This window comes from Podarcis vaucheri, assembly GCF_965113315.1.
Source record: "Podarcis vaucheri genome assembly, chromosome: 2".
Classification (NCBI taxonomy): Eukaryota; Metazoa; Chordata; class Lepidosauria; order Squamata; family Lacertidae; genus Podarcis; species Podarcis vaucheri.
Genome location: NC_138760.1, coordinates 131,728,874 through 131,744,498, shown reverse-complemented (window position 1 = coordinate 131,744,498; position 15,625 = coordinate 131,728,874). Strand labels below are relative to the sequence as shown.

General features: G+C 43.7%; 1 protein-coding gene and 1 long non-coding RNA gene across 2 annotated transcripts in view; one reads left to right on the top strand and one right to left on the bottom strand.

Annotated features, from left to right (window-relative positions):
• LOC309525846 overlaps window positions 1-15,625 on the bottom strand; it is an 86,569-nt gene that overhangs the window by 5,496 nt on the left and 65,448 nt on the right. The gene's annotated exons all lie outside the window — the stretch shown is intronic.
• On the top strand, window positions 10,983-15,608 carry LOC309525789 (uncharacterized protein). The gene is made up of 2 exons (XM_082211348.1): window positions 10,983-11,137; window positions 13,893-15,608. The coding sequence occupies exons 1-2, from the start codon at window positions 11,005-11,007 to the stop codon at window positions 15,485-15,487; spliced, it is 1,728 nt and encodes a 575-aa protein (XP_082067474.1). The 5' UTR covers window positions 10,983-11,004; the 3' UTR covers window positions 15,488-15,608.

Genomic DNA, 15,625 nt, shown 5'->3' with positions numbered 1-15,625 from the left:
AGGGGAAGCCCCATTGGTACTTGATCCCTGCTTGTTGGAGACGCTGGGTGCACAGGCGTAGGCTTTTTCGCCAATTTAGGATATCCTGAGATAAATCCTGTAAGGCTAATATGGGGGTTTCTTCATATTGAAGGTTGGTTGAATTTCTGAGGTTGTTCCATAACTCTTCCTTCTTTTTGTAGCATGAGAAGCACACAATGATGTCTCTTGGAGGGGCGCTGGGTTTTGGCATAGGTTTTAGGGCTCTGTGAGCCCTCTCCAGGTCGTCTACCTCAAGTGTCAGGTTTGGAATTGTATTTTTCAGCCAGCATACAATTAGGTCTGCTGGGCTTTTCTCCTCTGCTTTTTCAGGAAAGTTGCGGAAGCGAATGTTGCAACGTCTATTGCGATCTTTCGAGGTCCACTTGTTTGATTCTCATTTCTGTGCTTTCTGTTTCCAGGTGATTTACCAGTTCATGCAATTTCTTATTCACAAGTGCTTTCTCTTCCCGGTATTGCTCTATTATTCTTTCTTGCATTTGGTTCTTGTTCTCCAGAGCTTTCATTTTGGAGGTTAGACCGTTGATTAATACCTGTAGGGGAGCCACTGTGGCCTTCAGTGTTCTTCTTTGGCGAGGAAGATGGTCTTCCATGAACATGGTCTTACCAATGAGTCCGTAAGTGACTGTGGAGGCCAGTTCTGGATCCACACATCCTTCCACAGTGGGGACATAGGTTTCCAAACAGGAATTGATCACGGTGAGGGTTTGCCAAAAGTGCCTTCTTCCTCTTAGCATGTTTCTCCCTTTCGGCCTGAGTTCAAGCATCTTCAGAGTTGTCCCATATGGAGATCGAACTTGTGATCTTGGCATTTTCAGCACAACCCTCTAACCAGTGAGATAGAGTCAGAGAAAGATGTTGCATCAGTCTAGAAATATGGGCGAATGTTGTCATGGAATTCCTTTCCAATTTATAGATAAGTGATCTCTCGAATTTGGGGGCGGGGGTGAGCAATGTCAGAGTGAGTTACAAGCTGAGATGCAATCCATCAGCACCCAAAGATAGTAAATGCATTCCCAGTCTGGGATGCTTCAAGAGCTAAGGACCCGTGTTCAGGATAGGCAATACCCATGGCTGGAGGCTCTACACACAGGGCTGTGCATATGCAGGCCAAGGATGGCCCGTATTACAGGCAAAGTGTGTGAGCTTGCCAAATTTATGTTAGGGGAGGCATGCATGTATGTATGTATGTGTTTGTTTGTTTGTTTGTTTGTTTGTTTGTTTGTTTGTTTGTTTGACTGGCCCTTTTGGCTAGGCCCATGGTGAAGAATATGTAGATGCAGACCAAGGATTGGCAACACTATAGGCTTGGTGTGTCAACGCTGTGTGTGAGACAGTGAGCGGGTGGGGTTATAGCAAAACTATTAATTTTGGCAATTACTCACTTTTCATGCGCTGATATTGTCATACAGACTTGGTACAATTTCCAAAAATAACTATGCAAAATCCACAAAAATATGTACAGGTGGCAACAGATACTTCTCTGTCTTGGCTTCAAAAGATGAATATAGTAGTTTTGAATATTTTTACAGTCACATTTGACTTCTATAACACTTTTGCTTTAATTATTCCACTTAGGAGAGTTTATTCCACTTAGGAGACCGGGTTCCACACAGTCACAAAAACAAGTCACAAAAATGAAGTAACATGCCAGAGTCACGAAAACAAAGTCACAAGTCACAAGCCACAGTCACAAGTCAGCCCCATAGAACTAAGAACAAGTCACAGTCAAAAAAATGAAAAAGTCACACATAAAAAGACAAAAATAATAATAATGCAAAAACAAAAGCTCCAAATATCACCTCTGTGTTGTGTGGGTTCTCGGGACTCAACAGCCGACAGACTCAACAGGAAGCCTCTGATTAGCAGCGGGGGACTCAATTTACAAATGGAACACACTCAACAGGAAGCAGAACATGTTCTGCTTCCAAGGCAAAATTCACAAACCAAAACACCTCCTGGGTTTGCAGCATTCTTATTCCACGTTGTTCATAAACTAAGCTGTTCTTAAACCAAGGTACATAGGAGAGGAATGAATACAAAGGTGTTAAGAGAAGGTGATGATTGGTCTTGCTCCATCTTAAGTTCTCTTGATCACTTCCTTGAATACCTAACAATATTTTCTTTCTTTCCCACTTTCAACCAGGTGTCCTGGACAAAGACAATCAGAATTTTGAGGGGCCATCTGGAAAATACTTCAGTGTGAATGAACAACTTAGCAAACATCTACAAACTAACGCAGGGGATAAACCCTTTAAATGCATGGAGTTTGAAAAGAGCTTCAGGGATAGGGGAAAGCTTATTGTACATCATACAGGGGAGAAACCATATAAATGTATGGAGTGTGGGAAGAGCTTCAATGTAAGTGGACAACTAACCATACATCAGTGAATTCACACCAGGGAGAAACCATTTAAATGTAAGGATTGTGGGGTGGGTTTCGCTGAGAGTGGAGCTCTTACAATACATGAACGAACTCATACAGGGGAGAAACCATTTAGATGTAAGGATTGTGGGAGGTGCTTCAGTGAGAATGGATCTCCTAGAAGACATCAGCAAACTCACAGAATAGCAACAATTTATATGGAAGGGTAAACACCTACAGGCTGTCACAGGGAAGAAACCATTGAGATGTATGGAGTTCACTTTGTCTCTCATATCAACAAACTCATATAAGGAACAATCAATTGTAAATGCATGGAATGTATTTGATGTTCTGGTGTTTGTATTGAACATTGTGCATATATATATTAAAGCAATGGAGGCAATGTCTCATAATAGTATGTGTAATGAAAGATATAATGCACTGTTAGGGATGTGCAGAATGTGACTCTGGAGTGCTCATTGTGAGTGAACATGTGCTAAGAGTCCGCTGATATTTGGCCTTTGACAGAGAGAATTGGGAATGGAGAGTTGTGGAAAGTGGAGCACGGCAGTGGTGTTTAGGAAGCAGGATTGGCTCTGGAATCCTAGAACTGTAGAGTTGAAAGGGACTTCAGTCTTCTAGTGCAACTTCCTCTTATAAGAACAGCAGCATAAAGCCCATTTTTATACTTGCAACAAAGGAACAATGAAAACGCAGAAAGACTGAAACACATAGTCCTATGTGCACAAAGTCATCCTTAAACTATCCTATGTTGCTTATGTTTTATAAATTCATTGTTTTACCTTACCTTCTCATTCATGGCTAGCCAGAATAAAGGAGGTGTTGAGGGCAACAACCAATATGGGGAGGGAAGGTGGCACAGGGAAATGTGGGCATCGCCAGTGATTTCAGGAGAGTCATTTCCCTGAGGAGAGAGGAATCTCTGCCCCCCTAATTGGCCCATCTTTCAGAAATCTGTAGAAAGAGCTGGCAGTATAGCAGGCCAAAAGCAGAGGTTATCTGGAGTTGCTCCTCCCTCTGCAGCATTGAGCATTTGCCCCTGACATGAAGCAGCCACAGCAGGTGCTGCAAGCTGCCCAGAGTTGGACTTCGCCCCCAAAGGCCCCCTCCTCCATCGCCTCCCAAGACAGACGGATGCCAACAGGGTCTCTCTGCCTGACGAGGATTTCACCTGGGACCTCCTGCATGCAAAGCATTGAATTTGAGACCATAAAATAAATAAATCATTTTTTCAAATAATAGCTTTGTCCACTGCCATAATATCACAGAATGATCACTCCAATCCTCAGTCCCATGGAGCGAAGACTCTTTCTGCTTTCTCCTCCCCCCATCCATTCCTCCCCCCCTCCCTTCTCGTGGTCAAATGCGTAACTTTACACCCCTCCCCCTCTTTATCATTGCACCCAGAGCCAACCCATTTCCCACCCCCCTTTTGGCTCCCTGGTGTGGGGAGGAGACCACTGTGAATTATTAATATCTGCAGCAGAAGTTCTCTCTCTGACCAATAAATTTCCATCCCCACAACTAAGTTTTAAAACTTTGTTTGCTCGGAATGGGTTCAAACATTACAAAAAAGCAAAAAAATACATTGCCTCAGTTATACATGTCCCAGAGAGGCTAGGGTAACAGCCTGATGCTCAGCATATAAATATTAAATAATAATAAAAATTGTTGTTGTTGATAATGATGTTATTTTATAAAGGTCCCAGTACAGTGGTACCTTGGGTTAAGAACTTTATTCGTTCTGGTGGTCCGTTCTTAACCTGAAACTGATCTTAACCTGAGGTACCACTTTATCTAATGGGGCCTCCTGCTGCCGCCACACAACTGGAGCATGATTTCTGTTCTCATCCTGAAGCAAAGTTCTTAACCCGAGGTACTATTTCTGGGTTAGTGGAGTGAGTAACCTGAAGCATATGTAACCTGAAGCGTCTGTAACCTGAGGTACCACTGTATAAGGAATCTTCTGCCCAACACAAATGTCAAGAGTGTCATTCTCTACCTGCTTAGTTATCCCAGTCTAGAACATATCTTTGCCCCAAACCAGCTTTTCCAGCTAAAAATTAAACAACCACCTCTAGCCCACCCAATTGTCTCTTTCTGGCTTGCTTGCATCTTGGGCAACACCCAGGGAGATCTGAGTCTGTTTGCAACTTCAGGCTCTGAATGGGGTGGACTGCTTCATTGACATGAAAAGGTAAAGGTAAAGGGACCCCTGACCATTCGGTCCAGTCGTGGCCGACTCTGGGGTTGCAGTGCTCATTTCGCTTTACTGGCCAAGGAAGCCGGCATACAGCTTCCGGGTCATGTGGCTGGCATGACTAAGCCGCTTCTGGCAAACCAGAGCAACGCACAGAAACGCTGTTTACTTTCCCGCCGGAGCGGTATCTATTTATCTACTTGCACTTTGACGTGCTTTTGAACTGCTAGGTTGGCAGGAGCAGGGACCGAGCAACGGGAGCTCACCCCGTCACGGGGATTCGAACCGCCGACCTTCTGATCGGCCAGTCCTAGGCTCTGTGGCTTAACCCACAGAGCCACCCGTGTCCCATTGACATATGTACACATTAACTCTATCCACCCCCCCTCTGCAATGGAAAAAAATGCAAGCCTTCATCAGGAGCTCATGGCTTTCGAAGTCGCTCATGATACAATTACAATTATAATCTATGTAACCTAGAATAAGTTTTAACAACCCTGCAATGGTAGTGTTGTGCAATGTGGAGGGATGAGGAAGCTGCTCTGCGGGGGCGGTACTTTCTCCCCCAACTTTTAATCCTGATCCTCGTCCAGCAACTCCCCTGGTAAATTGTGTGCATGCGTGTAGGGAAAGTGTGTTTGTTTGTGCAATTTCCCAAATGGGTCCAGAGAGCAGGAAGCCAAAGTCAGCACCGTCAGGTCTGGTTTCCACCCGAGCACAGGCAAGAGCTGCTCCTCGACTGTATTCGAAAAGGATCGGAAGCTGGCAGGAGGGGAGTTCGTGGGGAGGGGGGAGGCGGAGGAGGAGGAGGAGCATCGTGGACAATGACCCACCCCTGCATACAGGTATTGCGGGAAAGGAAGTGGGAAGAGTGAGCCAGCAGATATCATGCACATGCAGCCCACTACCAAAATCGGCACAATCACTTTTGTGACTTTTGTGATTTGTCCTGTTAACGGAAAATTTGAGGGTCCTCTTGGGCAAATGAAGACACCGACCAGAGCAAGTCAGAGCAAAACAGCATCCAGTAGGCTCGGTCTTTATTTAGAAAGACTGTCGCGACAGGACTCCCACCGCCCACAAGGTGAAGCAAAATGGAAGCCCCGAACAAAGGGAGACCCTAACTTTTATTAGTTGCTAATCCCCTAAGCTACACCCTCAGAATTACATCATATTTACATCACGATTATATTAAAAATAGGAGGAGTTGGGGAGGGGCTGCACAGGTAACCCGAGTGTCCTGACACCTGGCCGGAGCCTCCTTCCCCCTCCCCGCATGAGTCATACGCGGAGACAAAGGAAAAAGGCGAAGTTTCCTGCCCCCTGAGGAGAGTCCGGCCATAGTCTTTTGTGAGTGTCTGCGCGGAATACACCAAGATATGCAGTTCATTGTGTCCTTGATAGTCCCCTGTCTGAGCCTATCACTGATGGCTATCAAGGTGGTCACGTCTAGTAGGAAGGAACACAGAGTACGTGACTGCTCGGTCAAGGGATTATGGCCGCTTGATATCAGACCACCCCCCTTAAGAGGAGTGTAAAGCTCACCTCTGGAGTTTTTGGAGGATATACATGCCTGGTGTTCTTAAGAACACTGCAGATTTAGGACATGTGGAAGATCTATACTTTGATTGCTTCCGTGCCAGGGTGGGGGCCACATTTTGGGAATGGAGACTTGCGAAGATGGTGTATAAGCACAGACAATATCTAAGGAGGAGAGGTGTATTAGTTTCCTGATATTTCAAAAATGTGGCATCACTGGCTCCTCTGCTTCCACATACAGATTGGGTCCCCATGCAACTCCTGACAGAGGCGGATACGGCTACACCATCTGTCTGGCTTGCGATGAGAGAGCTCAAAGATTGTGAACAGGGCTCTCCATACAAAGCACCTAGCATGGGGGCACCTACATGTAATATCTACTCTGCTCTTTTCTGCCCATACTCTGGGGTTGCAGTTTTCAGGCTTGGGGACAGGACGGTGACTGGTTTTTGTACCAAGTTCTGTCAGTTATCCACACGGAGTCCAATGGGATCTATTCTCAGGTCACTGCTGTGCAGACCATGGCAGGCTTGCATGTGGGGTGAGGAGCATACAGAAGAGTGGGTGTGGGTGTGGGTGTGAGACAGTGGCTTGAGGCTTTATGGGCTTTTCAAAATAAAAAGGATCACATTTAATTTAGATTTGGCAACAACAATGGACTTTTCAAAATAAAAAGGATCACATTTAATTTAGATTTGGCAAAGGCAGAATCTAAACAGGAAGCCAACTTCCGTCTTTTGAAGGGAAGGTTTTGCAGTACAGACTTGTGAATGGGAAAAAAGAACTTTGGAGACACATCAGTCTTTAGATGCTTTTTAAACTGCACTTTGTTACTTTGCTACCTATTAGCACTATGTACTCTGGATACAAGAAGAAACTGTAGCTCTTTGTTCTTTGATTCCTTAAAAGGAAGATACAGGAAGCGATTGGAGTACTCTCAGTTTTTTTGAATGGGGATGCAGATTTTATGAATGAAAGCACTGAAAGGCTTGAAAACATTGCAAATTCTTTTTTAAAAAACCTCTAAAAAGGACCCTGGATCTTGGCAAGTCCTACCAAAGCTTGGCAGAAGGACACTTTTCCATAACTGGGAGGTAATCCCAGGGAGGGGAAGTCCCTGGTAAGAGCCGTAGTAGGAGAAAGCGGGGACGGGGGGCCTGTATTGGAATAAAAATTGAGTGAAATAGCATATATACCGTAGATTCCAGCGTATTAGGCGACTGGGCTTACTAGACGACCCACCAAATTGGCAGCTGCAATTTGGGGGTGCGTCTTATAAGCACAGTTGTCTAACACGCTGGGCAGCAACAGGGGGCGGGCTCAGCTCCGCGCCGGGAGAAAGCCATCCGCTCTGCTCCGCGCCACCCATACCTGGCGTATAAGGCGACCCCTGACTTGTGGAGAAGATTTTCCGGGGTTCAAATGTTGCCTTATTTACTGGAATCTACAGTATATTGGATTACGATTACCATTTGGATTACAAATCTAATTTGAATTATAGATACGTCTGGAGAAATTTTGGACTCACAGTGGAAATATTTTGGATTACAAGACACATTCTGGATTATAATATAACTAGAAGCTTGGCAAGTGCTAATCATCATCAAGGAGACAATGTTACAGTGAGTTTGAACAATGGTAACTATTAGACTTTTGTTGTGGCCTGCTTTTTTATTCTTTTTTTGTAGGTTGTATATAAAGTTGATATTGCCCACTTTTCTCTCTCTCTTTTGGATATTGTGGAACTTTTATAATTCTGTAAGTTTGAAAGTGTTGTTACAGTTTGGTTTAAAAGGGTGTGGGAATTGGATTGGTGGGAGAACTGTTGTATACAAGGCAAGAGTGAGAAAAAGACAGGAGGGCTGAAGGAAGTATCAAACCTGACATCAATTCTAAGAGGAGCAGGAATAAATTATAAATGAGAATTCCTGGAGGGAGTTTCCTTTACTTATAGGAGAAAGAGATTCAGATTAATGCTAGAGAGTCAGGTACAGGAATTTCTGGATAAACATGGCAAAGACCCAGAGTTTCAAAGCTCAGGGAGAGATTCAGAACCCCCTTTGAGATGCAAAGAGATGAACTGGAAAAGACTGAAAGAACAGGGCAAAAAAGCAAATCTTTTTTAAATGAATCAGATCATGGCAAATCTTAAATTACTAACCTGGCATGTCAATGGCCTTAACAATAATATTAAAAGGAACAGGGTGTGGCATGAAGTTTTAAAACGGAATTTGGATATAATTTGCCTACAGGAGACTCATGTTGCAAGAAAGCATGAGAAAATCTTGAGTAATAAGAATTAGGGAGCCAATTTATTGCATCAGATGTTTCCAAAAAACGTCGAATTGTTTTGCACATAAAACCTGCACTTGAACCACAATTAATTCAAGAGGATGAGAAAGGGAGAAAATTAATGGTACAAATTAAAGTTGAGGGAGAAAAAAATAATTTTGGTGGGGATATATGCACCAAATGAAAATAAATAAAAAAATTCCAGATTTAGAAACAGAATTGCTAGAATTTGTAGATGAGAAAATAATAGTGCTGTGAGATCTTAATGGCGTCCCATCACTAGAGAAAGACAGAACGATAGGAAGAAAGACAGGAAAGAAGGTAGACTTCCCAAAACTTTTTTTGAAATGACAGAAAATGTAAAATTGATAGATATTTGGAGAATTAAGCATCCATTTGAAAAACAGTTCACTTTTTTCTCTCATGTTTATGGAAGCAGTGCCTGACTGGATGCGGTTTGGGTCTCTAAGTAATTAAGAGTCAAGAATCAAAATTGAAATAGATCCAAGAACAATGTCAGACCATGATTCTATAGTCATGGAAATACAGAAAGACACTCAGTCCACCTTTCGGTGGAGACTGAATGAAGAAATATTGGATGATAAAATCTTTCTGGAAAGAAAAGACAATAAGTGAATATTTTGAACAAAATTTGAATAATGAGACCAAACTCCAAACAGTCTGGGACACAAGCAAAGCGGTGATGAGAGGCCTATTCATTCAAGAAAATTAAGGTAAAAGAGAAGAAAAACAAAGAAATTTTACATAAAATAGAAGAAAAAGAATTAATAAAAACATTAAATAAAAAAATAGTAAAGCAGGAGATAAAATTATTACAATCACAATATTCAATGGTAATCAATGAGGAAATAGCATGGAAAATAAAACAAAAAACAAAAAGTCCAGTCGTGAACGACTCTAGGGTTGCTTTACTGGCCAAGGGAGCCAATGTTTGTCCGCAGACTGTTTTTCCAGGTCATGTGGCCAGCATGACTAAGCTGCTTCTGGCAAAACCAGAGCAGTGCATGGAAACGCCATTTATCTTCCTGCCGAAGCAGTACCTATTTATCTACTTACACTTTGACGTGCTTTTGAACTGCTAGGTTGGCAGGAGCTGGGACCAAGCAATGGGAGCTCACCCCGTCGTGGGGATTTGAATCACTGACCTTTCGATCGGCAAGCCCTAGGCTCATTGGTTTAGACCACAGTGCCACCTGTGTCCTGATAGGTCCTTGTAAAACCTTTAGGAAAAAATCTAGCAGAGAGTCTGTGGGTTTTGATAAACAAGAAATGGCAATTGGTGTTATCTCAAAATAGACTAGTTCTATCAAGCTACCCTAAGCCTTTGGGAATCTTGTCACAAGAGGAGCATAAAGCTCACATCTGGAGTTTTTGGAGAGTATAGAATCATAGAGTTGGAAGAGACCACAAGGGCCATCGAGTCCAACCCCCTGCCAAGTATACATGCCTGGTGTTCTTAAGAACACTACAGATTTAGAACATGTGGAAGATCTATACTTGGATGGCTTCCATGCCAGGGTGGGGGCCACATTTTGAGACTGGAGACTTGCGAAGATGGTGTATAAGCATAGACGATATCATAGGAGGAGGGGTGTATTAGTTTCCTGATATTTCAAAAATGTAGCATCACTAGCTCCTCTGCTTCCACATACAGATTTGGTCCCCTTGCAACCCCTGACAGAGGCCAATGTTAGATTTCTGTTTATGCCACTGTGCAGTTTCTGGAGTCACAAGACTCTGTTTACATTCCAGACTGTTGGAAGTCTCACGGGAGATGGATGTTGATGTTTCTGGTTTCCTGTTTCTTTGTCCCAGTTGGTTCTGTGCTCTCACAGCGAGAGGATGTATATTCTTTTTTGTCTGCGTAGTTAGAAATAAAACGTAGCAATGTAGCTCATATATTTCTCTTCCTTCTGCTGCTGTTTGTACACTCTGCGCAATGGGAACGTGCCTGGAGCCTCATCAAAGGTTTAAGTCGTTAATCACATCGGAGGAGGAGATTCCAAAGACTCGAGCTGGAGGAGTAGCTCAGTTGAACGGAATTCCAACAGCAGATACAGCCACAACATCTGCCTGGCTTGTGATGAGAGAGCTCAAAGATTGTGAACAGGGTTCTCCATACAAAGCACCTAGCATGTTACACCTACATGTAATATCTACTCTGCTCTTTTCTGCCCATGCTCTGGGGTTGCAGTTTTCAGGCTTGGAGACAGGATGGTGACTGGTTTTGTACCAAGTTCTGTCAATTATCCCCACTGCGTTCAATGGGATCTACTCTGAGGTCACTACTGTGTAGACGATGCCACGCTTACAAGTGGGGTGAGGAGCATACAGAAGAAATTGGAATCACTGGAGATGTTTAGAAATGGGGCTTCTCTTGGGAAGGGGCTGCCCCATTTGTGCTTCTCCAGGGGCAGGAGAATATCTAGGGCAAGAGAATCCCTGCAGGGCCTCTGAGGCCCCCTTTGCTTCTTCCTGTCTCCCAGAACCCTGCAGCTTATTTTTGCTTTTTGATTGCTCAGGAAGGATGAAAGAGACGGATCCTGCAAAGCTCATAAGGATGGAAGGGGGAAGATGGATGGTTGACCTGGTCAGGTTGTCTCATGCATCCCTTCGCACAACCTCTGAGTGTTCCTTCCCAGGGACCTCTGAGAGATCTGGTGAGTTCCAGGGGAGGGGAGATGGGGACATGGATGGAACCGGAGAGGTATTGGGGCTTGCTCGGGGGGCACCATTTCGGGCTCCTCCACCTGCCTGTCTGCACCTTTGACATCTGCAGGCAATTTGAGCTAGGAATACATCACAGCTCTCCTACTACTGCGATGTATTGGCAGCTCAAAATGTCTAAAACCAGTACCGTGATTGAATGCTCTACCAATGTCAGACAACTTACCAATCCTTCAGGCAGCACTGGAAGTCATGACTCTTGAAAGTAACCTGATCCTGGGCTTCTGATTTGTCTGCGAAGGGAAATGGCGAGGCAGTGCGAGTCGTCCGTCTAAAAGACGACTGTTACTGGGGCTTTTGAGCAGTGGGGGTGAGTGCCAGGGTTAGACACCCCCCAAAAAAGCCCCAAGGGTAGTGGGGTGTCGAGGGGACCAGCCGGGTGTGAAGAGGCTTGCCGTGATTGCCGGAGCCCTGACGCTGTATCGGCAGGTCAGCAACCACACTACCTGCGGTGTACGAGGCATCCATATCTTTCTGGTATAATTCCTCTGTGTATTCTTGCCACCTCTTCTTCATGTCTTCTGCTTCTGTTAGGTCCTTACCACTTTTGTCTTTTATTATGGTAATCTTTGTACGAAATGTTCCTTTCATATCTCCAATTTTCTTGAACAGACCTCTGGTTTTTCCTGTTCTATTGTTTTCCTCTATTTCTTTGCATTGCTCGTTTGAGAAGGCCTTCTTGTCTCTCCTTGCTATTTTTTGGAAATCTGCATTCAATTTCCTGTATTTTTCACTATCTCCCTCGCATTTTGCTTGCCTTCTCTCCCCCGCTATTTGTAAGGCCTCGTTGGGCAACCACTTTGCTTTCTTGCATTTCCTTTTCATTGGGATGGTTTTAGTTGCTGCCTCCTGTATAATGTTACGAGCCTCCAGCCATAGTTCTTTAGGCACTCTGTCCACCAAATCTAAATCCTTAAACCTGTTCCTCGCTTCCACTGTGTATTCATAAGGGATTTGATTTAGATTGTATCTTACCGGCCCAGTGGTTTTTCCTACTTTCTTCAGTTTAAGCTTGAATTTTGCTATAAGAAGCTGATGATCTGAGCCACAGTCAGCTCCAGGTCTTGTTTTTGCTGACTGTATAGAGCTTCTCCATCTTTGGCTGCAGAGAATATAATCAATCTGATTTTGATGCTGCTCATCTGGTGATGTCGATGTGTAGAGTCGTCTCTTGTGTAATTGGAAAAGAGTGTTTGTGATGACCAGCTTGTTCTCTTGGCAGAACTCTATTAGCCTTTGCCCTGCTTTGTTTGGAACTCTAAGGACCAACTTGCCAGTTGTTCCTTTTATCTCTTGATTCCCTACTTTAGCATTCCAATCCCCTATAATGAGAAGAACATCCTTCTTTGGTGTCATTTCTATAAGGTGTTGTAAGTCTTCATAGAATTGGTCAATTTCAGTTTCTTCAGCACCAGTGGTTGGTGCATAAACCTGGATTACTGTGATGTTAAAAGGTCTGCCTTAGATTTGTATCGAGATCATTCTATCATTTTTGAGATTGCATCTCAGTACAGCTTTCACCACTCTTTTATTGACTATGAGGGCCACTCCATTTCTTTTATGGGATTCTTGCCCACAGTAGTAGATATGATGGTCATCCGAACTGAATTTAGCCATTCCTGTCCATTTTTGTTCACTGATGCCCACGATGTCAATATTTATTCCTGCCATCTCATTTTTGACCACATCCAACTTACCAAGGTTCACGGTTCTTACATTCCAGGTTCCTATGCAATATTTTTCTTTACATCATTGGACTTTCCTATCGCTTCCAGGCATATCCGCAACTGAGCGACCTTTCGGCTTTGGCCCAGCCGCTTCATCAGCTCTGAATATACTTGTACTTGTCCTCCGCTCTTCCTCAGTAGCATGTTGGACGCCTTCCGACCTAAGGTGCTCATCTTCCAGCGTCATAACTTTTGTACAAGTTGCTCTTGCGGCTGTTGTGTTTAGATCAAGTGTGAGTTAGTCACTTTTCCTCTTTTGTCACCAATGAAACAATACAGAGTTAGTCTACTCTTGAAAATGGGAATGGGGTTCAAACTGAAGAAAGTGATTTAGGTATAAATTAAAATTTAGACCAAATTTAGATTGAGGCAACAGCTGGTGGGGAGTGTGCAGGTGAAGAAGTTGCTGTTTGTTTCACAGACAGTTTGCTGGATCTTGACCAGAGAGCTCTGCATAGGAAGTCAAGGAGGAGAATCGTGGGGTCATGGACCCTCTTGGTAACGCTTCCTGTTGGATCATAATATCTGTTCCGAAATTAAGCAAGTAACTTTGAAAGTCCATACATACCTCTATGTGATGAACCTTCACTATTTAGGTGGAGACCAACAGCATTTGGGATTCTAACATCCCCACCATGAACCCATATCCACTGTTTTCTCTGCAATTTTTTTCCTTCTAGTCATGCCTTTTAAAGCAATGGCCAGGTTGTCTGAACTGGCCAGGCCTCCTTAAATGTCAGCCTCAGAGCTTTAAGGGAAATTGGAGATGGAGTGGATTCCAGGATTGAGCCAAACAAAATCTATCCCAGATAAAAACCAAGCAATATGTCAGTTAATACCAGCCAACAGTGAAAACTATAGTAAGGGCTCACATCTAACTCTCTTCAGTTCCTCCTCTATCACAAGCATTCATTAACTTTGTTCTTCCTGAGGCTCTAATTAGCTTTTCTCTTAATTGTAGATGGTGATGAATTGGAAGGGAAGAACAAGGGGGACCACAACAGAATTCACATAGCAGAGAACTCAGATAAATATACAAAGTGCGGAGAGAACATCTGCCAGAGTCCCCAGTCCACCTCACATCAAGGAAAGAGCTTTGTTCGGAGGGATAGAATCTCTTCACATGAAAGAACTAACAGCGGAGAGAAATTGTATCAGTGCAGAGAATGTGGGAAGAGCTTCAGTCACCGTCAGAATCTCACTTGCCATCAAAGAATTCATACAGGGGAGAAACCCTATCAGTGCTTGGAATGTGGAAATAACTTCAGTCGGAAAGAACAGCTCACTTCCCATCAAAGAATTCATACAGGGGAGAAACCCTATCAGTGCTTGGAATGTGGAAATAACTTCAGTCGGAAAGAACAGCTCACTTCCCATCAAAGAATTCATACAGGGGAGAAACCCTTTCAATGCCTTGAGTGTGGAAAGAGCTTTCGTCACAGTTCCAGTCTCACTTCCCATCAAGGAATTCATAAAGGGGAGAAACCCTATCAGTGCTTAGAATGCGGAAAGAGCTTTAATCGGAAGGATGGTCTCAGTATCCATCAAAGAATTCATACAGGGGAGAAGCCTTTTCAATGCCTTGAGTGTGGAAAGAGCTTTCGTCACAGTTCCGGTCTCACTTCCCATCAAAGAATTCATACAGGGAAGAAACCTTATGAGTGCTTAAAGTGTGGAAAGAGCTTTTGTCGGAAGGATGGTCTCACTTCCCATAACAGAATTCATACAGGGGAGAAACCCCATCAGTGCTTGGAATGTGGAAAGAGCTTTCGTCAGAGAGGTAATCTCACTTCTCATCAAAGAGTCCATACAGGCGAGAAACCATATCAGTGCTTAGAATGCGGAAAAACCTTCAGTAAGAGGATACAGCTTACTTCCCATCACAGAATTCATACAGGGGAGAAACCATATCCATGCCTGGAATGTGGAAAGAGCTTCAGGTATATGCAGAGTCTTAGTTTGCATCAAAAACTTCATACGGGGGAGAAACCCTATCAGTGCTTTGAATGTGGAAAGAGCTTCAGCCAGGGGATCCATCTCACTTCCCATCAAAGAATTCATACAGGGGAGAAATCATATCAATGCTTAAAATGTGGGAAGAGCTTCAGTCTCAGGCACAATCTCACTTTGCACCAAAGAATTCATAAAGGGGAGAAACCATATCAGTGCTTGGAATGTGGAAAGAGCTTCCGGGAGGAGGCCAGTCTCACTTTCCATCAAAGAATTCACACAGGGGAGAAAGCTTTTCAATGCCATGAGTGTGGAAAGAGCTTTGGTCACAATTCCTATCTCAGGATCCATCAAAGAACTCATACAGGTCAGAAACCATATCAGTGCTGTGAATGTGGGAAAAACTTTAGTCAAAGCAGCCATTTCAAGACCCATCAAAGAATTCATACAGGGGAGAAACCATATCAGTGCTTGGAATGTGGAAAGCGCTTTAGTCAAAGTGCACATCTCACTTCCCATCAAAGAGTCCATACAGAGGGAAAACCAAAAAAGAAAAATAATAACGCAAACATTCTTGAACAACCCTTACAAAACACATTTGTATAGAAAAGAGAAAGGGCATGGGAAAATAACTAAAAATACCCTTTATCACATTTGTATCATATCATTTGTCAAAACATTGAAAGGCAGGCTCCCCCAGCGCTCCCCTGGGTGCCCCCTCTTCTCCCTGTCTCCCACCCTGAG

What these genes read in the sequence shown, in the direction of transcription:
- LOC309525789 (XM_082211348.1), top strand. Translation starts at nt 11,005, where the DNA reads ATGAAAGAGACGGATCCTGCAAAGCTCATAAGGATGGAAGGGGGAAGA. An exon ending in AGGGACCTCTGAGAGATCTG is followed by an intron (nt 11,138 to 13,892) that starts GTGAGTTCCAGG and finishes TCTTAATTGTAG; the next exon opens with ATGGTGATGAATTGGAAGGG.